The sequence below is a fragment of the Carlito syrichta genome, unplaced genomic scaffold (genome assembly GCF_000164805.1).
Source record: "Carlito syrichta isolate Samal-C Ts95f unplaced genomic scaffold, Tarsius_syrichta-2.0.1 Scaffold302089, whole genome shotgun sequence".
Lineage (NCBI taxonomy): Eukaryota > Metazoa > Chordata > Mammalia > Primates > Tarsiidae > Carlito > Carlito syrichta.
The window spans coordinates 145,237-171,698 of record NW_007246185.1 but is presented as its reverse complement, the minus strand read 5'-3'; the positions used below and the strand labels follow the sequence as shown (position 1 = coordinate 171,698).

The 26,462-nt window shown below is 41.7% G+C and overlaps 1 protein-coding gene across 1 annotated transcript in view; it reads left to right on the top strand.

The window, feature by feature from the left end:
• The window catches only part of GNA14 (G protein subunit alpha 14), a 230,786-nt gene that overhangs the window by 115,327 nt on the left and 88,997 nt on the right, over positions 1-26,462 (top strand). The window contains exon 2 of the mRNA XM_008056071.1: positions 3,185-3,369. Within this exon, the coding sequence (XP_008054262.1) occupies positions 3,185-3,369 (185 nt within the window). The remainder of the gene's footprint in view (positions 1-3,184; positions 3,370-26,462) is intronic.

Sequence of the window (26,462 nt, the reverse complement as noted above, 5' to 3'; positions counted from 1 at the left end):
AGGGTAGCCACAGGCACTTTGAAAGCTCAAAGAGAGCAAGTCTAACTGTTGGCAGAATGAAGGGGAAGAAAATTCTTCCAGGATGTGTGATATTTGTGGTGAACTTTGAAAGCCAAGGCGTCGGCAACTTGACTTCTAGCTCCAGTTTGGTGTTTGCACCCAACCTTGGCTTGTTCCCTGACTCACAGCCAATTTCCTCATCTCTGAGGTAGAAAGACAGTGCCTACCTTTCCTGTCTCTGGAGGTTGGAGTGAGGTAACAGTGACACTGTGTGTGAGGCAATGCTTTGTATGGAAGTTCTTCCTTGTGTCCCAGCAGCCTGAGTCTGCAAGATGGTGGATTGGCTGGGGTTTAGGGTTCAGCGTGTCTGTGAACTTAAAGTTTACCCCCTTTAGACCAGTATAACTAAGACATTTTGGTTATGACCCAGACTTTCTTCTCTGACAATAGAGTCTGTTATTGGAATCCAATTGTCTGAGTAATCTAGTTTTTTTCTTTTGCCAAATGTGTGAGCTTATAGAAATTATTTAGCCCATCTGAGTCTCAGGTTTCCCATCTGTAAAGTGAAGATAATAATAGTACATACTTCATAGAGTGGTTACGAGAATTAAAGGAGGTAATTCAGATGGAGTACCTGGCATATTGTGACTATACTAACATTTGCCATTGCTGAGACTGGGTTAGTAATCCAGAAGGGGTAGCAAAGAATCAGGATGAGTCTCCTGCTAGCCACGTTTTGTAGTTGTTTATACCATTTTTGATGTCATCTTGACCCACAGAGCACACTGGGTAGACATGTCCTATTTACCCGTGTTGTGGGTAGTCCAGGTAGTTGAGACTGGAGGAATTCTTTATGACTATTATACATTCCAAAAATCCTGGAATATTATTCAGTCTTAAAAAGGAAGGGAATTCTGACATGTGCTAAACAAAGCAAACCAATCACAAAATAACAAATAATCTATTATTCCACTTGTATGAAGCACCTAGTCAAACATAGAAACAGAAAGTAGAATAGTGGTTGCCAGGGACTGGGGAGAGGGAGGAATGAGGAGCTATCATTTAATGGGTACAGAGTTTCAATTTCGCAAGATGAAAAGAGTTCTGGAGATTGATTGCATAACAATCAATCAATTGATTGCACAATCTGATTATACTTAACACTACTGAACTGTATACCAAAGTTAAGATAGTAGCATTCATATTATGTGTATTTCACCACAATTTTAAAAATAATTTAAAAAAATATTTAAAGAGAGACGATGTGAGCAAAAGCAAGCATAGCCCATCTCCCCTTATGGAATGTACAGCCTGGTTGGGGAAACACCTATTAAACAGAGAGTCACATTAACGGGCAAAATGCAGCTTGGACAAGTGTTATGAACGGAAGAACCCAGCATACCAGGTCTTGGCCTCATCAGGGAGGCCAGGCCAGACCAATAGCAAAGGTGAGCAGGAGCTGAGAGACCGTGTTAAGAATAGGAAACAGCAAAGGCCACAAGGAAGGTCTGAAGGAAACCAGTGTGGCTGGAACACAGAAAATGGAAGCAAGTGTTCTGTGAGAAGAAGCTGGTGAAGGTGGTAGGGTCTGACCCCACAGTCTGCTTGGTCACACTTTGAGTTTTGTCTTTCTTCCTGAGCAGAGTGGGAGGCCATTGAGGGTTCTGAGCTGAAAATGGAGAGAAAGACAGGCAAGCAGGTTTGTGTTTTGAGATCAATATAAAGGGACATTTTTTTTCCCCCAAGGAAGAATCTTACCAAATCCTACAAGTTTTATCTCAATCAGGCCCTTGCAACAGTCCCCATTCTAATATTTGCAGGGCCCTGGCAAGAGTATAAGTGGAGACACACGCCCTGTAAGTTAAATGGTTGCAGGTTATAATCAAGCTAACGAACTCGTCAATATTTTCTACCCTCCTACCCCCACAAACATGTTACTGTAACTAAAATGTACAAAAAGATGTGTGCAACTATGCTTTTTATATGACTAAGAGTCGGCAAAATATCAAAGACAGTTGAATATAACTATAATTGCACAGCCTAGGTGCTTGGTTGGGCCAAGATGTGGATGAAAAATAATAAAGGTATTTATGATTAATAAATTTTTCTTATTTCATAATTTTTGCCACCACTATAGCAAAAACCACTAATTATATTATCCTAATTAAGATTTTCATGTAATTTGTATTCTTATGACAGGAATACTGAGTTAAGTAACCTTTTTTGTATCAGCTTTATAGAGATATGATTTACATACGATACAATGCATCTATTTAACGTATACAATTTTCTTAAGTTGTTTTAGTTCTGACCTAGTTTCTCATTCATTTCCATTTGAAGAAAGTTTTATTTCAGCTGAAACTTTGCCCTGCTGAGGGCATATCATCCTGAACTGTTAATAAAATTTTTAAATCAATACTTAGATTTGGAAATGAGCCATGCAAAGGACATATCATGGCAAATGGGATTGCATATGATAAATTACCTTTATTATAGAAAATATTAGACAATATTTTAATTCTATTACATAAATCTCTGTCAATTTTTCAAGCGATATCTCAACCTAATTTTAATGTAAAGTCTTGGCATCATAGTTTGCATATGTTATATCTGGACATCCGATACACATTTAAGAAAAATAAGAATGGTTTAAAAATATTGGGACGTGTCCCTTGGCTGCATTGTGAGTTTTGAGAACCTCTTGAGCTACACATTGGGACATGAAGAAAAGCAAGAAACAGGCATGGGTACTAGACATAACTAGAAAACAGTGTTTCACTGTGCAAGGATCAAGCATAGTCCTGTATCTGAAAGGAAGAAATTGACCTATTGATTAGGCTTTTTCTCTTCCCCAAGGGTTTCAGCTGCTCAAATCCTTTCTGCACCTGAAGCAACCCCTATCATGATCACTGCCATATTCGTAGTGACAACCCCTCAAATGCTCAGGGCTCTCAGACATAGTTGCCTGTTGTTTCAAGGACTTAGTATTTCCCTGGATTTAGGATGCTGCCCAGGGCTTAGGATGACACTACTCTGTAGCCTCAAGTTGCCTGAGCATTCAGCAGACACTTTTCAATTTCATCCCACAAACCTATTAATTGATATGGACTAATACTGCTAGAAAGTCCTTCCTTTCTCAATGTGCTCTTTTTGACTGTGTTTTTCTACTTGTTTTGTCTCATAGGAACTGGTGAAAGTGGCAAAAGCACCTTTATCAAGCAAATGAGAATTATCCATGGGTCTGGTTACAGTGATGAAGACAGAAAGGGGTTCACGAAGCTGGTTTACCAAAACATCTTCACCGCCATGCAAGCCATGATCAGAGCGATGGACACCCTAAGGATACAGTATGTGTGTGAGCAGAATCAGGTAAAGAGCTTAGGGGTACTTGCCCTGTTTGTGAACCTGTGCCTGCCTACTCTGGGAAGGATATGTCTTTGAGCAAAAAGATTTGCTGAGTGCTTTGGTCAGCTGCCAGATGAAGCTCTTGGGTTCAAACTGTGGAGTGGAGATCGAGAGGAGTTTGAGGAGTTTAGTTATCCCTGTGGTCTTATTCCACCAGGAGTTCTGTCAGAGTGGTAGTGTGAGGCTACCAGTGTGCAAAGATTCAGACGTTTGGACAATTATTTCAGTTGCTTATTTCAGGCACTGAGAAAAGGAAGACAGGCATTTTTTTTCTTTCCACTAAGAGACCTGGTTAATTTCTTCACTGGAGCAAAGGGATGTTGGGTTTACAATGGCTGGCTTTTCAAGAATTCCCAGCCTCAGGAAATATTTTCACTAATGTATTGCAGACTACTCAGAGAAATCAGTAGGTTTTGTTTATATTGGGAGCTGGCTCTTCTTGGGAACTAGGTGATAGCTCGTGAGAGCATTGCTTATGTCCCAGAAAGCAATGTGCTCTCATGAAGTCAACTTGGCATTGACTTTGCTATCACCATAGATTATTTAAAACACAAATCTGTTTAAAACCAGGGGAAAATAATGAGGCAAATACAATTTTATATCATCTATTAAAATGCAGATACTTAGGAAAATAATACTGTGTCTAAGTTCTTTAAGCATCCAGATTAGAAACAAGAGTTCATGTAAAATAATTGATAACAGGTCGGGCATGGTGGGTCACACCTGTAATCCCAGCACTTTGGGAGACTGAGGAGAGAAGATTGTTTGAGCTCAGGAGTTCAAGACAAGTCTGAGCAACATAGCAAGACCTTATCTCTACAAAATAAAAATTAAAAAACTAGCCAGACATGGTGGTACACACCTGTAGTCCCAGCTTCTCAGGAGACTGAGACAGAAGGATTTCCTGAGCCTAGGAGGTCGAGGCTGTGGTGAGCCACCACACTTCAACCTGAGCACTAGAGTAAGACTTTGATGTAAAAAGAAAAATTGATACCAAATTACATGACATGGCAATAAAGAGAAAAATTCTGTGTCAGATGAGTCTTTCATGGATCTATTTAAGAAATATTGACTGCTAAAATGCCACAATTACATGAGCTTTACTATGGACCCCCAAGGACATTGTCATGAACTTCTGGCACCTGTACTCATGCACATTCCATATATAGATGATAAGCAGAGTTTCAAAGTAGTCAAACAATTTACCTTTTCGCTTTTTGGTGACTAGGTTACATAGGATAACAGTATGCACCAAATTGCATACTTACCTTTACATGGTCTCTGCAAACTGATGTCTTTACCTTCATTTCCTTACAGTCTTAGAGAAATGAAGGAATGCATCGTGATTCCAGTTTCCACCTTCAATGGTGTTATTCTAAACACCATTGGGTGGTGTGAGATAGCCTATAGTATATCTGGTGCCAAGTAACGTAAGAGGTGCACACTGAGCCACTGGGAGACTCTAGACCTAACCGTGATGATTCTTTTATATATGACTTTTGAGTACACACTCTATCTTTTTGAAAGTGTACAATTTTTACTCGGCCTACATAATGTACTCTAAAAGTAGAGTTTTTGTGGAATTTAAGATGATTTCAGAGAAGAGGCATGGCAGGAACATCCTTGGGTGATTTTGGTTCCTCTATTTCCCCCGCTGTAAAATGTGTTTTGTTAGCCAATCATTGTGAGGTGACTGGACAACTCTTGGAAATCGGGGGTGTCTTTGAAGACAGACCTGTCTGGGAAGAAATGGTTCAATTGTAAGCCACTTCTGCTTACTTTGGCAACACATGTTTGTAAAACCCAATCAGGCTTGGTAATCAAGGCCTCTCTCTGGGTTTTTGCTTTTGTTTTGTTTTCCCTCCTGGCCTCTTAGAGGTACTCAGTTTATATTTTAAACAAAATGGTTTGATGGGGTTTGACATCCACCACTTTCTCCTTTTCCCTTGATCTTAATTCTTTTTCACAGGCCATCCCCATTTGCCCACAACAAAGTACTTCAAACTGGGTGACGTAAAAGAGAAATTCATTATCGTCACAGTTCTGGGCACTAAAAGTCCAAAATTAAGGTTGATTGGTTCCGGTCTGAGGCTCTGAGAGAGAACCTGTTCCCTGCTTCTTCTCTAGCTTCTGGTGGTTGCTGGAAATTCTTCATAACCATTGGCTTGTAGATGCATCACTCCAACCTTCATCTGCCTTCACATGACATTCTCCCCTGTGTCGTTTGTTCACGTGACCTTGTCCTCTTCTTTGTGTCTGTGTCCAAATTTCCCTATTCTTTCAAGAATAAATTAGGGCCCACCCTGATCCAGTATGACTTCATTTTAACTTGATTGCATCAACAAAGCCCTATTTTCAAATAGTTTCAGGTGGGCATGAATTTTGGGGAAATGCTATTCAATCTAGAATAGTCTGCCCTTTGGCTTTTCAAGGTTCATGTCCATCCTACATGCAAAATACATTCGCTCCATCTGGCAACCCTAAAAGGACTAACTCATTCCAGTGTTAACTCTAAGACCCAAAACTCAAAAAGTCCTAAATGTCATTGTCTAAATCAGGTATGGATGAGACTCTGGGTGTGGGTCACCTTGGGCAGGATTCATCTCCATCCATGAGCTGTGAAAATAGGAAGCAAGTCCATTTTACCTCCTATCTTCTCATTTGCCACATCTGGCTCCATTCTCAATGCCTTTCTTCTTTCTACTTCAAGCAGATTCATGCTCCATAATTTTCTCTTACCCCTCAAACAAGATGCCTGGGATGAACCGCATGTTGGGATGGCTTAAGGACAGGCAGAAGACTGAGTGAAAAAAACACTGGATTGGATCCCCCAAGTCTGGACTTTCGCTCATGGCTTTCCTGGGTATAGGGCAAGGGTCAGAAAACTTTTCTATAAAGGGCTAGAGAGTACATATTTTTGGCTTTGTGGACTATACAATTTCTGTCCCAGCTACTCAACTCTGCTATTGTAGTGCAGAAAACACTACTGGATATGAGTGGATTTAGTCCATGGGCTACAGTTTGCTGACCCTGGTCCTGGGGGAGTCATACTCTCTCTGTTTTTCCATTTTTCCACCTGTTAAATACATACTTTGTATTTAGACATGCAGACAACACATACTTTGTCTACCTCAAAAGCCAACATGAGCAAAAGGAAGTGCTTTGCAAGTCATATGGTGCTCAAGAAACATGAGGTTATTATTGGGGCAAGTTCAAAAATCGAATATGGATTCTATTTTCCCTGTTATTTGTTTGTGTCATTTTCATCCATTCTTTCTCTATTATTTTCCTGTAGGCTATTATTATTTCCAATAATTTTCTCTGTGAGCTAGTCTTTTTTATTTATTTTTATGTATTTATTTATTTTTTTGTGTGAGCTAGTCTTGATTCCAAACATGAAACTATAACAAAGTACCATGCTTGGATCACAAAGTTAAAAAATGATTAGTGTTTCAGTAGTAGTCAGCAATTAGTTTAAGAAACATGCTATATGTACCTTCTTCACGAAGTACTGGCATAACTTGAAACAATTGATTAGTTAACACAGTGATGAATAAAAACTTAATTCACTTTCATTTTCATATTGTTGCAATCTTTCCCTCACTTCTTAGTGCTGAGTATTTATTTCCATTACCTGTTTTTTTCCGGAGCTGGGAACACTTTCTTAAAAGTATGCAGAAGAAGAGAATTAAAAGTTGTTTCACAACAGTGGTCCCTAACCTTTTTGGCATCAGGGACCGGTTTCATGGAAGACAATTTTTCCACCGATGGAGCATGGGGGGAGGGGGGAGGGTTCATCAGGCATTAGATTCTCCTAAGGAGCATACATCCTAGATCCCTCACAAGCACGGTTCACAATAGGGTTTGCACTCCTATGAAAATCTAATGCTACTGCTGATCTGACAGCAGAAGGAGCTCTGCCCACCTGCCTCTCCTCTCCTGCTGTGTGCCCTGGTTCCTAACAGGTCAGGGACTGGTACCAGTCTGAGGCCTGGGGCTTGGGGATCCCTGTTTTAGAGGGTTTTATTTTATTTTATTTTATCTTCAAAGTTTTATTTATTTTTTTATTTTAAAGTTGTGGAGTACAATTCAGAGTTAGGTATACAAATATTCATTGTGCAGATACCCTCGTTGATGAGGTGTACCCCACTTCCCCAGGCTGTTCCCCACTACTGCTGATCTCACCTCCCCACCGCTCCATGCCCCTGCAGTTTCCTGCTACTGTCAATTCTTTGCTTATAGTATTGCGATAGTTGTTCAAGGTCCACTTATGAGTGAGAACATGTGATACTCAGTTCATTGTTTCTGTGAAAGATCGCTCAGTGTTATAGACTCTAAGTCCATCCAGGTTGCTGTGAAGTTCATGATTTTGTTCTTCTTTATGGCTGTGCAATATTCCATTGTGTATATGTACCACTTTGTTTTTATCCAGTACTCTTTTGATGGGCAGCACGGTTGATTCTATGTTCTTGCTATTGTGAACAATGCTGTGATAAACATACGTGTGCAGGTATGTTTTTTATAGAGAGACTTGAGTTCTTCTGGGTGTATTCCCAGTAGGGGGATTGCATGGTCATATGGAAGGTCGATTTTTAGAACTTTTAGGAATCATCACACTGTTTTCCACAGAGGCTGTACTAGTTTACACTCCCACCAACAGTGTAGAAGTGTTCCCTTTTCGCCACATCCTCTTCAGCATCTATTTTTTGAGTTACTGATAATGGCTATTCTGACTGGAGTTAAGTGATATCTCAGTGTAGTTTTAGTTTGCATTTCTTTGATGACTAGTGAGGTTGAGCATTTTTTCATGTATCTGTTGGCTGCTCATATGTCTTCTTTTGTGAACTGTCTATTCATATCTTTTGCCCACTTTGTAATGGGGCTGTTTTTTCTTTTTAGCACGTTTGAGTTCTTTGTAGATCTTAGATGTTAGGCCTTTGTCAGACATAGAGTTGGCAAATATTTTTTCCCAGTCTGTGGGCTGTCTCCCTGCTCTCTTGATGGCTTCTTTGACTTTGCAGAAGCTTGTCAGTTTGATGAGGTCCCACTTGTCTATCTTATCTCTTATGGCATGGGCACTTGGGGTTTTGATCAGGAATTGGTTGCCAGTTCCAATTTCCATAAGAGTATCTCCTGCATTTTCTAAGCTTCTTATAGTTTGAGGTTTTACGTTTAGGTTTCTAATCCATTTAGAGTTGATTTTTGTGTATACTGATAGATAGAGGTCCTGTTTCAATCTTCTGCATGTGGTCAACCAGTTTTCCCAGCAGAGGGTTTTATTTTAAATGTCAGTGAGATCATTGATCAGCTAGGTTGTTGAACATCTTTGCCTATTATTTGACAGGCTGCTTATTAAGGAAATTCATCAGAAATTTAGTGCAGTATTTGGTTTTTAACCAACATGTTTTTTCAACTAAGATATAGCCTTGAAGATTATTTTCTTATACCTTACTTGCTTATATTTTTTAAAAGATGATTCATATGTATTTGCTCACTCTGTTGATAAGCCTTAATTTTTATGAATGTCTTTCAAGACTGTTTTATGAATGCATATTAGTATTTATGACTTCTTGAATAAATATGACAAAGGCATTTGCTCAGGAGCAAGTCTCCTAAGTCAGAGTTAGCTTATAACTCATGTTTATTCCTAATACTTTCACTGAGTTTAGAAGAGCTTCATATTTTTTGCTGTTTGAAGCATCTTGACTTGGAGAAATTCTCATTCTAGGCCTGTCCTGCAGTGAAGACTCATATGAGGAAATCAGGCACAGTTAAGTTAAAATGGTCAACTTATGTCACTTTTTTATAGAAGAGTTTCTCAGGGCCTAAAGTATTTTAAGACCCTCTTATTTTCTAATTTTTAAAACATCTGTTTAAATATATGTTTCTGTCTCATTTCCTAATCCAATTTGAAAAGTTAGATTCTGCATGAACCCTTGGGAACTGTGCGGCCAATATCCTGACTTTGGCTGTAGCCCAGGGTTGCTGGTTATCTGGCAAATGTTAAGTTCATTCCCTGCTTCCCATGTCCTGTTGGTTATTAAAAAACACATAATGCATTTTTCTCCTTACCAAGTACTTGGAGTTCTACCTGGTGTCACAACAACAACCGTAATAACAACAAATTCTCTACCAAGAAAAGACAGAAGCTTTTTATCCCAATAGTTCTCTGGTGAATCAACGTTTACTTTAGTGTGGAAATTGCTATAACCAGAAATTAAAATGTAAGAGTTTGAATCATGGTAAAGAACAGGATGGGAAAGAACTAGTTTTCTCCTTAATTGTCATCACAGCTAGACCTAACCACCCACTGGCTTCTAAGCCTGAACTGGGAAATGAGAAAGTTTGGGGGCAATGATGAGTAATAAGATTGATTTGACCATTGAAATATTAAGAAATCAGGCTTAAAGACCAGTGGGTGTTGCGGGTTTGAGACCCGCCTGGGCGGCGAGATCTCATCTCTACAATAAATCAAAAATCAGCCGGGCGTGGTAGCGCATGCCTGTAATTCCGGTTACTTGGAAGGCTGAGGCGGAAGGATTGCTGGAGCCTGGCAGGTCGAGGCTGCGGTGGCCGGGAGCAGCCACTGCACTCCAGTCTGGACGATAGAGTGAGACTCCAACTCAAAAAAAAAAAGAAATATTAAGTACTTCTCCTACCTCAAAACTGATTATGACTCTATCCCATCTAAAGAAATGCTTTTTAGTGAAAAGAGAAATCCCACAAGGTTACAAGCAATCATCTAGAAACTAATGTAGCCACCAGTCTATTTGAACATTTACCCATCCATCCAATATATGTGAAATATTTGTCTTGAGTCTCTTACATTGTATCCGACTATATTGCTGTCCTGAAATATAAAAAAAAGAAATATTAAGTACTTCTCCTACCTCAAAACTGATTATGACTCTATCCCATCTAAAGAAATGCTTTTTAGTGAAAAGAGAAATCCCACAAGGTTACAAGCAATCATCTAGAAACTAATGTAGCCACCAGTCTATTTGAACATTTACCCATCCATCCAATATATGTGAAATATTTGTCTTGAGTCTCTTACATTGTATCCGACTATATTGCTGTCCTGAAATATAAAAGGGGAAATTGCGAAACACCTTCCAGTGAAGGTACCTTCAATGAATGCCCTAAACATGTGCCAAGAGGAAATGGATTCAGGTGTTCACCTGGTATTATTGTTTTGGAGTCCTGTCAATGAATTCAGGTGTTCATTGGTATTATTAAATTTAGAGGCAGGTTTGCTTATTAACTGGTTAATAAGCTCTGCAATATTTTCCTAGGAAAAATATTCTAACACCATCTCCTCTGTATTAAAAGCTTTTTCAAAATTAGTTCAAATTTAAGGGGTACAAGTGAAGTTTTGTTACATGGATAAATTGCTTAGTGGTAAAGTCTGGGCTTTTAATGTAACCATCACTCAAATAATGTGCACTGTACCCATTGAGGCATTTCTTACCCTTCATCCTTCTCCCAGACTTCCTAGTCTCCAGTGGCTATTATTCTATACTCTATGTCCTGTGTGTACACATTACTTAGCCCCCACTTATAAGTCAAAAATGCAGTATTTGACTTTCTGTAAAAGATTTTTATTAAAGGTGGCAGTGGGGTGGGGGGAGGTGTTTGAAATGGAATACAGTAAATAAGCCAATAGAAACAAATTCTTAAAAGGTTTTTGTTTCTGTTTTTGTTTACCAGCAAATCTAACTTTAAAGTAAAAACCATATTCACTAAAGGCCAGGGCAGCTTACTTTTTTTTTTGCTGATACTTCTTTTTGGAAGCTAAAATGTGTTCAGGGAGCTTTGTGACATTGTATCCCGTGTACTTTATCTTGATTTCTGATCCCTAAACTCTGTCAAGTAATTAAGAATGATCTAAACTAATGCGAAACAGCTTACACATTTGTGTTTTCTCTAAATCAAATTTTAAAATATTTTGGCATTTTCTATCTGTAATTAGAAGTAAAGATATGGACTCATTTGCTTAACTTGGCCATTTGTAGGATCTGGCTAGCAAGTTATTTGCCTCTGCGTGCGAGTGTACTGTTCATTAAGGATTGGAAGATGCCTGGCTTTTCTAAATTTTATTTTATTTATTTAAATTACCTTTACTCTTCTAGCCATTTGAATAGTTAAGATGGGGTTAATTGTAAAAAAGGTTTTAGGTGCCTCCAAGTTAGTTCCTTTCCTTTTACATTGAAGGCAGTGGAAATGGCTAAATGAGGGTGTGTGGAGTATCACAGTTGCCAGTGGCCCTAGTTCTCCCCAAGGCTCTGAACTCCTGCTATCTCCCATTGTAATTCTGTTTTGTGTTGACCTGGGATGTCTTCCCCGTTGAGTTGCGTGGAGACTTTTCTTTGCTTTCGGCTTTTATCATCATGATCATCCTGATTTGGATTTGCTGGTATGTGGAGCCCTTCACCATGTTAGTAATTACCCCAAACAAGAAAGTCTTTCTTCCCAAGGTCACATGTATTCAAATGGGACAACAGCTGGCATGCAATTGAATTTTTTCCCCATCATTTACATCCTCAACAGCCTTGGGCACCTCACCAAAGCTTTTTGTGTTCTTATTTCCCTTCTCCTTTGAGGACTGTATTGGCTCTAGGCAATGTTACACAATTTAAACATATAGGCAATCTACTTTCAGAGGCAAAAAGTCATATTCTTCTGCGTCCTAAACAGGCTACTTTTTATTTATTTATTTATTTGAGTTGGAGTCTCACTCTGTCACCCAGTATGGAGTGCAGTGGCTGCTCCCGGCCACCGCAGCCACGACCTGCTGGGCTCCGGTTATCCTTCTGCCTCAGCCTTCCAAGTAGCTGGAACTACAGGCACGTGCTACCACACCCGGCTCATTTTTGATTTATTGTAGAGATGAGGTCTCGCCAAGTTGCCCAGGGGGGTCTCGAACCCGCGGGTTCAAGCAATCCACTCACCTCAGCCTCCCAAAGGCGCTGGATTACAGGCTGAGCCAGAGAGCCCGGCAACAGGCTACTTTTTAAATCAAAGCTTCTTTTATTGGGCTTCCTGGTTAATAAGACATTGCATCAAGTACAGTGTTATAAATATCAATATAGGTTATTTTACCTCATATAACCCGGGAGTTCTTTTCAGACTCATTAAAAAGAACCTGGATGAAAACCAGAAAGATACAAACTTTCAGGGAAGAAGTCATGTTCTACAATATGTATAGTTTGCGGGTGCATCCTCACCTTCTTCCTGTTGATAATACCTTTTTAAAGGGTCTTAATGCTGATTTTTGAATGAATGAATCGTCCCTCTCTGTGGAGGTGGCCATCCTCATCTCCTGCAGCCCTTACATATCTCCACACCAAGAGAAAAGTGCCTGTGGACAGGAAGGCCCTCACAGAGAGCACAGGCCCACAATGGCAGAAAGAAGAGGCAGAATTCATGTGATGTGTTTCAGGTCATTTGATTTCTTTCAAGCTTGGGGATGACAAGGTTGAAGTGTTGGAGAAAGACTCTTTTCTCACTAGCTATGCTATTTCTGTGATTTCTCCACCTCCCTCACTGACAGAGAAAGACCAGCCTGCACCAGGCACTTGGCTGGCTCTGGCTATTCACATATCTGAGTCCAGCCAAACAATGGGCTTTGTGTTGAGGAAAACCAAGAGCCGGTCCTTTAAAATCCTACTCCTTACTTTCCCATCTACAAGAGACTGATTGCCATTACTATTGTGAGAGTGGTTTGTTTTTATTTTTTTATATTTGGTCAGAGATGACCCTTATCACTGTTAGCGAAGGTATGACTTGACATCTTCCTAACCACCATGAAAGGTCAAGACCTCCCTTGATTTGATTATGAAAGCCAACCTATGACAGTTTTGCTTTCCTGCTCCCTGGTGGATGGTATCTCTGCCACTAGATGCTGACATGAATAACGGATCATGCCAAATAAGAATTTCCACCTAGGAAACTTGGAAATGAAGACCTAATCCATAGCAATAGTAATCACTTTATAAATATTTGTTTTACAAATTAAATGAACGGCACAAGTTAAGAGTGCTTTCTAAAGGTTGGGCCCAAGAGGAGATAAAATGAGCCACTAGTCTAGTATTGTGGGACTTCAAGGATTTAAAGGTCTGTTTCTCTGGAAGAGGGGACCTCTGATTGAAGGTTTTCTGGAGGCTCCTAAGTCCTCAGTGATTCTACTTCCAGGTCATGCTCCTCTAGTAGTGCTCATCTCTCTCTGTGATGTAAAGCTCTGTTGTGGTGTGACTGTCTCTCCGAGCTCATTCTTTTTTTTTTTGAGTTGGAGTCTCACTCTGTCCCCCAGACTGGAGTGCAGTGGCCACTCCCGGCCACCGCAGCCTCGATCTGCTGGGCTCCGGCGATCCTTCCGCCTCAGCCTTCCAAGTAGCTGGAACTACAGGCGTGCGCTACGATGCCTGGCTAATTTTTTGATTTATTGTAGAGATGAGGTCTTGCTAAGTTGCCCATGTGGGTCTTCAACCCGCAGGCTCAGGCAATCCACTCACCTCAGCCTCCCAAAGTGCGGGATTTTAGGCTGAGCCACCGAGCCCGGCTCGAGCTCATGCTCATTCTTAAGCTCCTCAAGAGGAGTGCTGTATTCATCTGTATTTCTTCCATCTCTCAGACAAAGGCAGTGCATAAATGAATGAATGAATGAATGATTTTAAAATTCTAGATGGATGGCATAAGAAATCTCAATTTGTTACATCCTGGTTTTGGCATTAAAAAAAAAAAACACTCTATAACTGGAGTCTACAGACTTTGGGTTTTTTTTGCAAGCACCATGACTGCTGACAGCAGCATCTTTTTGCCCATGCTATCCAGCCATGTGCTCTTTCAGTTCCAACCACAGTTACCCCTTTCTTTTGGCTTCAGTATTCACAATGTCTTCAAGTCCAGGACTTTTGCACGTGCACTTCTCTTTGCTTCCCTACTCTCTTTGCCTAGTCAAGTCTTTTTCATCCTCTACTAGAATGGAAGATCCAAGAAGGCCAAGGACCATGCCTGTTTTCCCCACCTTTGGAGCTACAGTTCCTGTCATTGGTGCAGGCCAGTATGCCAAAAGCCTGTCTCCACTGAAGAGTCTATTTCTGGAGCAAAGAAATCTGGTTGTTTTGAGTCCACACAGGTGACCCTAGGGCCACATTCTGGCCTTTTCTGCACGTGTCTATGACAAGTGTCCAGCCTCATCTCCTCACTCTATTGGATTGTGCTTTCCGGCTCCTCCTGTTGCCTTTGTCTCCCTGTTGCCTTGTGGCCTCCATCTGTTTGAATGTCCTGAAACCTCTTCCCTTTTCACTCATAAATAACTAACTTCATGTCTTCATCTTAAATAAGGCATCTGATATCATAGGAGACTTTTTTGGCAGTCTCCTCCTCCTACCTTCCCTTGGGTTACTCTTTCCAGTGTACCTATGATGCCTGGCATTTTCATTATTACATTATAATTATTTATTTATTCATCTCTCCCTCTTCAGACTACGAGTTCTTCGATGGGAAATCATGTCTTATTCATCTCTGCATCCCTTTGGCTCAATAAGTAGTTGTGAAGTAAGTGACATTAAAACCCTGTGTCAAGGTAATATAACCCCAAAGCTGTCTGAGGGCTTTGTCCACATCTCAGAGGATGGTTCTGTTGGTCTCCCAAATGATATAATTTTGCCTCCTTGACGTTGAGACTGTGATACTGGGCAAACAGCATCAGGGGATCCACATGGCCATGTTTTTCACTTCTTTTTTTTTTTGGCAGTTGAAAACATCACTTCTGAGTTGCAGGATAACCAAGAATCCTTGCGTGGTCATAGGGCACTACCTCCAGTTTGGAAAGGTTGGGATTGGCTCTGCTTGGCTCATGGGGTGTGTTTGGTGAACTGCAAGTGTACTCTGTCTGTGAAAGTCAAGTCTGTGACAATGATACTGCTCAAGCTGACTCATCAGGCAGCTGTTTTGAAATCCCGTAGGGCCAAAAAAAATGGCGCTGAAGGGAGCAACGACTTGTTTATGGGCTAAACGAAAGACTCAATAGATAATATCTTCTTCACCAACGAAGTTCTAAAGTAGTTGAGAGTTAAACCCAAGAAGCAAGGTATTGGGTGAGCAAAATATTTTCTAGTGGTTGATGTTGAAGCTTAGAGGGCATGGCTCATAACTAGAGTTAGGACTTTCCAGTCCTGAACTCTGAATGTGATAGACTGACCCATAAGGTCATCATTTGTTCTGGAAGGCCTCTAACAGCACAAAAGAATAGAAGGGGTAGAAGCCAGGAGTGTCGTTCAATTGAGGCTCCTCCACATGGAAAGTACTGAGTGTGGTCCCCGTGTCATAGACTCGCCACAAGCTGTCTCTTCCAGCACTTAGCTCCCTAAGGATGGGGACTGGCCACTAAATGAGTGTGGCCACTAAAATGAGTGTGGCCAGTAAAATGAGTGTGAATCTATGCCAGGCATTCTTTGCCAATCTTTATTGAAATAGATCCTTTTTTCTTAAGCAAGTATTCAATTCCTTAAGATCAGACAAGTACCATGTATCAGAGCTGGAAACTGAGCCCAAGTGGCCTGACATCCCAAGCAGAGTTGCTAACCACTGTGCTTCGTGCCTCTCAGTGGGTGGTAAGGCCATGTGCAGTACTAAGTCATCATTGAAAGGCATGATAATGAAAGCACCAAAGGAGTTGAATGGAGGATTCACTGTCTCAAAATCTCTCCTCTGGCCACTTGGGCCCCTTTTTTATTTTTGAGTTGGAGTCTCACTCTGTCGCCCAGGCCAGAGTGCAGTGGCATGTTCCCGGCCACCCCAGCGTTGACCTGCAAGGCTCCGGCAATCCTTCTGCTTCAGCCTTCCAAGTGGCTGGAACTACAGGCACGCGCTACCATGCCTGGCTAATTTTTATTTATTTATTTATTGTAGAGACGAGGTCTTGCCAGGTTGCCCGGGCTGATCTCTAACCCGCGGGCTCAGGCAATCCACACGCCTCGGCCTCACAAAGTGCTGGGATTACAGGCTGAGCCACTAAGCCCAGCCTGGCCACTTTCTTGAATCCCTTTCTCCCTGTCTGGAATCCAAAGGGCTTACACAACTGTCAGTGTTACCTTCAATGTTTACGCAAGGGGTCATGCCAGCCAAGAGAAACAGCAGGATTAGTGCACACATTGGATGAAGTCTGAGGATTGAAGAACTTTCTGTAGAATGGATTTGAAAGGGTGGCATGGTTAATATTTTATTATTTTAAAAAATTTCCTTGGAAGAGAGAAGTAAACAAGCCAGAGATTATTTTAAATTTATTTTACTAATTGGAACAAGCAAAGCATGACAATGACCTTTGAACTAGTGCCAGGGAAAATTAAATAAAACCTGGATAGTATATCTGACAGTGATCTAAATGGAACTCCTTTCAGCTGGAGTGTGTTCAAATGCTTACATTTTTTTAAAAAATGATATAAAACTGAATATATTATATTAAAACACAACAGACATGCAAATAGTGAGTGCAGAAAGAAGTGTGTGTGCATGAATATAGTGAGATCGCTTTGAAAATAGAAAAGAATAGATAAATAGTTATGTACTTATATATTAATTTTTAAAGAAATAGCAAGAAACTATAAAAATGGTTACCTTTGGGGAGAAGGGCTGGAGAAGGGCTGTAGAGAAGGGCTCTCTGCTGGGATAAACTCTATTCACTTTTTTTTTTTTTTTTTTTTTTTGAGTTGGAGTCTCCCCCTGTCGCCCAGACTGGAGTGCAGTGGCTGCTCCTGGCCACCACAGCCTTGACCTGCTGGGCTCCGGCTATCCTTCCGCCTCAGCCTTCCAAGTAGCTGGAACTACAGGTGCGTGCTACCACGCCTGGCTGATTTTTTATTTATTGTAGAGATGAGGTCTTGCCAAGTTGCCCAGGGAGGTCTCAAACCCACGGGCTCAGGCAATCCACTCACCTCAGCCTCCCAAGGCACTGGATTACAGGCTGAGCCACCGAGCCTGGCTCCAATTTACTTTTAAAAATGTGAATAGAAGCCAGGTGTGGAGGCTCATGCCTGCAATCCCAGCACTTTGGGAGGCCGAGATGGGAGGATTGCTTGAGCCCAAGAGTTCAAGATCAGCCTAGGCAACATAGTGACACCCAGTCTCTACCAAAAAAAAAAAATTAGCTGGGCATGGTGGTGCACACCTGTAATTCCAGCTACTTGGGAGGCTGAGGCTGAAGGATCGCTTGATCATAATAGTTCTAGGCTGTGGTGAGTCATGATCATGCCACTGCACTCCAGCCTGAGTAGTAGAGTGAGACCCCAACTCAAAAAAAAAAAAAGTAAGCCGGGCTCGGTGGCTCAGCCTGTAATCCCGTGCCTTTGGGAGGCTGAGGTGAGTGGATTGCCTGAGCCCGCGGGTTCAAGACCCGCCTGGGCAGTGAGAGCTCATCTCTACAATAAATCAAAAATTAGCCGGGCGTGGTAGCGCGTGCCTGTAGTTCCAGCTACTTGGAAGGCTGAGGCGGAAGGACTGCCGGAGCCCAGCAGGTCGAGGCTGCGGTGGCCAGGAGCGGCCACTGCAATCCAGTCTGGGCGACAGAGGGAGATTCCAACTCAAAAAAAAAAAAAAAAGTGAATAGAGTTTATCCCAGCAGAGAGATTTAAGTCATTTTAGCTTTCTTCTTTTTACTTCACTGTATTAAAAAATTACAATCTAAGCCAGGCTCAGTGACTCAGCCTGTAATCCCGTGCTTTGGGAGGCTGAGGTGAGTGGATTGCCTGAGCCCGCGGGTTCGAGACCCGCCTGGGCAGCGTGACCTCATCTCTACAATAAATCAAAAACTCAGCCGGGCGTGGTAGCGCGCGCCTGTAATTCCGGCTACTCGGAAGGCTGAGGTGGAAGGATCGCCGGAGCCCAGCAGGTCGAGGCTGCAGTGGCCGGGAGCGGCCTCTGCCCTCCAGCCTGGGCGACAGAGTGAGACTCCAACTCAAAAAAAAAAAAAATACAATCTAAATTCCTTGTTTCAATTAAAAATAAATATTAGCAGTTTAAAAATTAATATGTGTCGTAACTTTGAGAAGAAGAACGGAAACTCCTCTAGTTCCTTTAACAGCGACATCAAGTCCACATTATTAAATTATTCTAGGAAGCGGGCATACTTATGTCATTACAGACTTTACTAAGTAAATGCTATATTTGTGTTCTGGAAATTTTTTTGTGCACATGTATGTGCTTCTATGTCTGCATTTGTGTGGGTGTGGAAACACTGGGAAAGTAAGGTGGGCGGTGGGGAGTGGGTAATCAGGGGCTGCTCCGTCCCCTTGAGCCATTTCCTTCTGGAGAGAAAGCATCTAGCGAGGCTCCAAGGTAGGGGGCCAGGAGGCAGCTGTCAGACATGAGGCACACAGCAACAGAGGCGTTGCATCTTTCACGCGTCAAACGTGTATTCGGGATCTACCCTGAGCCTTTGGGGAGCATCTGTAACGTTTTGTACCAGTGAGAGGCCTTGCAGTTGACTGCACTCTTAAAATGCAAGTTCCGGACTCATTTTTATTCTTACTTTGGGCCTCAGTGCGAATGACAGTAGTCAGATCAGCAGCTCATTGGGGCCACAGGGCTGCGCTTTCTATGGACAGAGCACAGAAATAGAGATGAGGATGGATTTGGAGGAGGAAGGAGCAAAGCTAGAAGACAGGCCTCTGACTATCAGAGGGCTCTGAGGATGTGTTGGGGCCTGTGACTCCTTGGCATTCTGCCTGGGTTATGTGACCAGTGTACCTCCCCTCACCCCCAATCTGTTCAGATTCCCAGACATGCTCAGGAGTTGGGTTTAATTCAGATGGGAAAAACACAGGGGGAGGAAGAAGAGGAATGCGTGTGTAGTCTCTAACATCTCCCCAAAAGGCACAGACACACACATGGCTCCTCCAATTTCTCCTTCTCAGTGAGGAATAGCTGCTCATCCCCAGCGCCTTTACATTGCAGGAGACCTGGAAACGGGGGACCCACAGGGAGCACAGCTGTCCTGTTTTCTGTGCAACTTTGGGAGCCTTCGGAATTGCGATTGTGCCTTTGTAGTTAATAAGCTGTATGACCCAGGCAAGTTGTTGACCCTTTCTGAACTTGCTTTCTCATTTGTAAAATGAAGGAACTTGACTAGGAGCTTTAATTTAGTTTAACTACAGAAGAAATGGAGGACCTGTCTTAGAATTGAAAACAATAAAATGAGAACATTCCGGGATTTTATAAGATTATGGTCAACTTGGGAAAGTTCTTTAAACTTCTACTTCCTCCTGCCTTAAAAATATAGTTATTATTATTATTATTATTATTTGAGATGAGAAAATTGTGGTGCCCTGTATTCTTGAGACCTGAGTTCCCACTCTATTGGGTAGCTCTAAAATGGAGAGAATTCGGCACCTTTCTCATTTAGCTGGTTCTGAGAGCATCCCTTCCTCTCCCACAAAGGCTGGGCTGCTTCATCACTTGTCAGATCATCGTAGAATCAAAACATCTCCAGGCAACAGGCCTCTTTACCCCTCTCCCCCTTCTCTACATGGATACTTTCCAACCAAGCTCCCTACACATCTGTTCCGGGAGCTGCCTCCTAATTATATCCTAGGGGCCTGATATAGAAAGGGCCAAAGGGAACATTCCATCTCTGTCTCCTAGGCGGTCCCAGGGGCATCTTGGGTCAGAGATGGAGGCTTGCTCCTTGGTGAGATGCCCAGAGGCCATTTACTGAGAACCAAACCTAACTGCAGCAGGACCCATCTGAGGGCAGTATGCTTTGGCATAAAGGACCACAGGATGTTCCCACTGCGTTCAGGCTTGTCTGTTAAATGTGATTAAAGATTCTTGGTTAATATTGAAATCGAGTGCTTATTCCATCTAAAATTCTATGAAGTAAAAGCCCTAAAGTGCCACTTTTAACAAAATATATTCTAAGAGAGATGCATCCTGAATCTCGATCAGAAAGCGTGATGATAGAGTCATAGAATTTCAGAGTTTGAAGGAAACTGCAAATATCTTTAGGCCAACCCAGATCTTTTTATGATTCAGATCTTTGAAGTCTAACAAACTTAAGTCATGTGCCCAAGGCAAGTTAGGAGGAAAACTGCACGGAATCTCAATAAAGTTCTGTTTCATGTCTTCAAGAGTCTTAAAGCGAGGGTCTGAGGTTTTTAACATCAACTTGTCAGAAGTTAAGATCATAACAGAGAAATGGAGGAAGTGTCCAAAAAATGCTGCTTTCTCTATTTTTAATTCATGGTTTCTTTCTTTCTTTTTTGAGTCAGAGTCTCACTCTGTTGCCCAAGCTGGAGTACAATGGCACAATCATGGCTCACTGCAGCCTTGAACGACTGGGCTCAGGTGATCCTGTCACCTCAGTCTCCCGAGTAGCTGGTACTACAGGCACACGCCACTATACCAGCTAAATTTTTTGATTTTGTAGAGTTGAGGTCCCACTATGTTGCCTAGGCTGGTCTCAAACTCCTGGGCTCAAGCAATCCTCTTGCCTTGGCCTCCCTAAGTGCTGGGATTACAGGAGTGAGCCACCATGCCTGGCCAATTTATGCTTTCTTTAGAAGGGGATTTTTTTTTTTTAATTTCTGTTTTCTTCAAATAATTTTTACCCTCTATTCTTTTTTAAAATCTCAAAATTTAAAAAAATGTAAAAGAATAGCATAATGTGCACTCATATATCCTTAGCCAAATGTTAATATTTTTAGATATTTTCTCCCTCTCCTCTGTTTGCACATGCATGCACTCACCTGCACACACACACACACACACACACACACACACACACACACACACACAGTTAGCTGTGGGCATCATGATGTCACCCTAAGTATTTTAACATGTATCTCCTCTGAACTGGGACATTGTTCTACATCACCCAATACCATTATCACCTAAGAAAGTTTATTTTGTAGCTTTGTTATTATCCAGCATAAAATGCACGTTCAAAATGTCTCTGTGTGCCCCCAGGATGTCTTTTATAGTTTATCTTTTTAATCCAGGAACCAATCAAGCATCCTACATGGCATTTGGTTGTCATTTCTTTTTATTCTCCTTTAAATCAAGACATTCTCCCTACCTTCCAATTTTATCTCTAGTGTCATTGACATTTTTGAAGGCTCCAGGCTAGTTATCTTATAGAATGTCTCAAAATCAGGATTTGTATTCTCGATATATCATAATTCAATTTAAACATTTGACAGGAGTGCTGGTGGGAGAAGCCTCATATGCTGCTGGTAATGTGATGGTTAACTTTATGTGTCAACTCAACTGAGCTAAAGGAGGCCCAGAGAGCTGGTAAAACATTATTTCTGAATGTGCCTGGAAGGGTGTCTCTGGAAGAGATTTGCACTGGAACTGGTAAAGTGAATAAAAAAGACTGCTTTCATCAATGTGGTTGGGCATCACTGGGAACCCAAATAGAATAAAAAGGTGAAGGAGGAGCAAATTCACTCTCTTTTGAATTGAGATATCCATATTCTTCTAATCTTGGGTATTAGTGCACCAAGAAGCTGTTACACTTAGACCAAGACTTACACCAGTGATCCCCCAATTTTCAGTCCTTTGGACTTGGACTTAACTACACTCTGGTTTTTCTGGGCTCCAGCACACAGATGGATGATCATGGGATGTCTTGGTTTCTATAACTGTGTGAGCCAATTCCTATAACAAATCTCCTCTTTTATATATCTATATATTTATATGTATCTGTATACAAACACACACACACACACACACACACACACACACACACACACACACACACACACTATTGGTTCTGCTTTACCGGAAAACCCTGACTGATGCAAGTAGGAATATCAAATTGTGCAGTCATATTGAAAAATATAGCATTCCACATGACCCAACAATTCCTCTCTAGGTATATGCGTGCAGTCTTATGCCATGTAAGAACGTTTAGGTCCACATATATGGCAGTGGCCCTATAAGATTATAAGCTGAAAAATTCCTGTCTCCTAGTAACATCATAGCCATTGTTAATCTTTTTTTTTTTTTTCCGAGTTGGAGTCTCCCTCCATTGCTCATGCTGGAAGGGCAGTGGCACACTCATGGCCACCCCAGCCTTGACCTGCTGGGCTCCGATGATCCTTCTGCCTCAGCCTTCCAAGTAGCCGGAACTACAGGCGTGCTACCACGTCCGGTTAATTTGTTTGTTTGTTTGTTTGTTTGCTTATTGTAGAGAAGTGTTCTCACCAAGTTGACAAGGCTGGTCTCGAACCCGCGGGCTCAGGCAATCTACCTGCCTCGGCCTCCCAAAGTGCTGGGATTAAAGGCTGAGTCACCGAGCACAACCTGCCATTGTTAATCCTTTTTTTTTTTGAGTTGGAGTCTCACTCTGTCACCCAGACTGGAGTGCAGTGACCACTCCCGGCCACCGCAACCTCGACCTGCTGGGCTCCGGCGATTCTTCCGCCTCAGCCTTCCAAGTAGCCTGAATTACAGGCATGCGCTACAACGCCCGGCTGATTTTTTGATTTATTGTAGAGATGAGGTCTTGCTGCCCAGGCGGGTCTCGAACCCGTGGGCTCAGGCAACATTGTTAATCTTAATGCCACTCATTACTCACGTGTTTGTGATGGTGCTGGTATATGCAGCCCTGGAGAAGTCTAGCACACGCAGTTGTGTACAGCACATAATACTTGTTAATGATAATAAGTTACTATGCTACAGGTTTATGTATTTGCTATTCCAGGCTTTTTATTGTTATTTTAGAGCATATGCCTTCTACTTATTAAAAAAAAAAGTTGGCCGGGTACAGTGGTTCAAACCTGTAATCCTAGTACTTTGAGGGGCCAACGCAAGAGGATTGCCTGAGCCCGCGGGTTCGAGACCCGCCTGGTCAGCGAGACCTCATCTCTACAATAAATCAAAAAATCAGCTGGGCGTGGTAGCGCATGCCTGTAATTCCGGCTACTTGGAAGGCTGAGGCAGAAGGATCACCGGAGCCCAGCAAGCAAGGCTGCGGTGGCCGGGAGCGGCCACTGCACTCCAGTCTGGATGACTGAGTGAGACTCCAATTCAAAAATAAATTAAAAAATAAATTAAATTAAATTTAAGAAATAGATAAATAAATAAATCAAAAATTAGGCGGGCATGGTAGCATGCCCCTGTAGTTCTGGCTACTTGGAAAGTTGAAGCAGAAGGCTCGTCTGAGTCCAGTAGGTTGACGCTGGGGTGGCGGTGAGTGTACCACTGCACTCCAGCCTGGGTGATGGAGTGAGACTCCAACTCCAAAAAAAGTTAACTGCTACACAGTCTGAGGCAGGTGCTTCAGGAGGTATTCAAGAAGGAGACATTGTTATCATAGGAGATGACAGCTCCATGCATGTTATTGCCCCTGAATACCTTCTTGTGGGACAAGATGTGGAGGTGGACAACAGTGACATTGATGATCCTGATCCTGTGTAGGCCTAGGTTAATGTGCTTGTGTCTTAGTGTTTTTCTTTTCTAGAGACAGGATCTCATGCTGTCACCCAGGTTGCTGGAGTACATTGGCAGTCTTGGCTTACTGCAGCCTTAAGCTTTTGGGCTCAAGCAATCCCCCTGTCTTGGGTTCCCAAAGTGTTGGGATTATATGCATGAGCCACCATGCCCTGGCTTAGTCTTTAACAAAAGAGTTTAAAAAGTTAAAAACCAGCCAGGCTCGGTGGCTCAGCCTGTAATCCTGTGCCTTTGGGAGGCTGAGGTCGTGGATTGCCTGAGCCCGTGGGTTCGAGACCCACCTGGGCAGCAAGACCTCATCTCTACAATAAATCAAAAAATCAGCCAGGCGTGGTAGCGCATGCCTGTAATTCCAACTACTTGGAAGGCTGAGGCGGAAGGATGGCCAGAGCCCAGCAGGTCGAGACTGCGGTGGCCGGGAGCGGCCACTGCACTCCAGTCTGGGTGACAGAGTGAGACTCCAACTCAAAAAAAAAAAAAGTTAAAAACCATTTTTTTAAGGAGGAAAAACTTACAAGATGAGTCTATAAAAAAAAAAAATGTCTGTACAAATGTGCAATGTTTGTGGGTTTAAGCTAAGTATCATTGCAAAAAGAGTAAAAAAGTTTTTAAAAATTAAAAAGTTTATTAAGTAAAAAAGTTACAATAAACTAAGGTTTACTTATATTATTGAAGAAGGGAAAATAATGTAGCCTAACTGTATAGTGTTTATAAAATCTAAGGTTAACTTATTACAGAAAAAAGGAAATTTCTTTTTACAGATTTAGTGTAGCCTCAGTGCACAGTGTTTATGAAGTCTACAGTATGATATAGCCATGTCCTAGGCCTTCACATTCACACACCACTCACTGGCTCGCCTGAAGCGATTTCCAGTTCCGCAAGCTCCATTTCTGGTAAGTGCCCTATACAGGTGTACTGCTTTCTTTATCATTTAGATTGTACCTTGTCTATGTTTTACTGTATCTTTTCTATATTTAGGTAGGTTTAGATACACAAACACCATTGTGTTACAATTGCTTACCGTATTTTTAGTACAGTAACAGGCTGTACAGGTTTGTAGGCTAGGAATGCTAGGCTATAACACAGCCTAGGTGTGTAGTAAGCTACACCTTCAAGGTTTGTGTAAGTCCATTCTAAGATGTTCGCTGTAGGACTGAATCACCTAATAACAGATTTCTCAGAACATAGTCCCATTGTTAAGTGGCACAGGACAATATACCGAAGAGAACTGAAGACATCTGTTCACACCAATTTCCCTAGCTTGAAAGAGATACTCGGTTCCCTTTCAAAGTCAGAAGAACATTTTAAACATAAATCAATCCCTCATTTTTAAGAATGACCATGAAGAGCATGTGTGCTGGATCCAATACCATATCTGAGAAAATGTTACCGTCAAAGCTGAGTACAGCAACTGAACCCCTCAGCAGAATGGAGCTACAAAAACATAAGCATGCACTCACATATCCATATGTGCATGCACAATAGATATAGACACACATAGGTACACATACAAATACATATAGACATTTTAATCGAGTCTCTAATTTCAATCCAACACTACAGTTCCTCCCTCACAATACCTCTTTCTAGACCATATTTGTCTCTCTTCTCCCATAGTGACAACTTGGGAGAACTTCACAGTTCTAAAGAAGACCCACATATTTACTCATTTTCTCTATCCTTCAGTAGACAAAATAACTTCAGATTTATCACAACAATATCACAAATCATGTTTAAAACGAAAGTAATGAAATGCACATCTTCTGTGTCTTAGAAAACTGCATTTTCTGGACATACAGTAAGTTCCCTACATACAAACCTTCAAGTTGTGAACTTTCTTTTTTAATCAATATTTTTTATTATGATTTTGTGGAGTACAGTTAAGGGTTAGGTGTATAATTATGTTTCATTCAGGCACCCTGTTGATAAGAGGTGTTTCCCCATCCCCAGACAGATATTTGCGACTGTTAATCCCATCCCCCCCCCATAGTTTCCCAGTACCGTCAGTCATTTTCTTATAGTATTACATTGGATGTTCAAGGTCCATTATATGAGTGAGAACATGTGATACTCGGATCTTTGTTTCTGTGAGAGGTCACTCAGTATTACAGACTCTAGTTCCATCCAGGTTGCGGCAAAATTCATGATTTTGTTCTTTTTTATGGCTGTGTAGTATTCCATTGTGTATATGTACCACATTTTTTTTAATCCAGTCCTCTTTTGATGGGCAGCATGGTTGTTTCCGGGTTCTTGCTACTGTGAACAACGCTGTGATAAACATACGTGTGCAGGTATCTTTTTTATAGAATGATTTGAGTTCTTCAGGGTATATTCCCAGTAGGGGGATTGCGGGGTCATATGGAAGGTCGATTTTTAGAGCTTTTAGGAATCGCCACACTGCTTTCCACAGGGGTTGCACTAGTTTACACTCCCACCAACAGTGTAGAAGTGTTCCCTTTTCATCACACCCTCTCCAGCAGCTGTTATTTTTTGAGTTGTTGATAATTGTCATTCTGACTGGAGTTAGGTGGTGTCTCAGTGTGGTTTTGATTTGCATCTCCCTGATGATTAGTGAGGTTGAGCATGTCTTCTTGTGTTTGTTG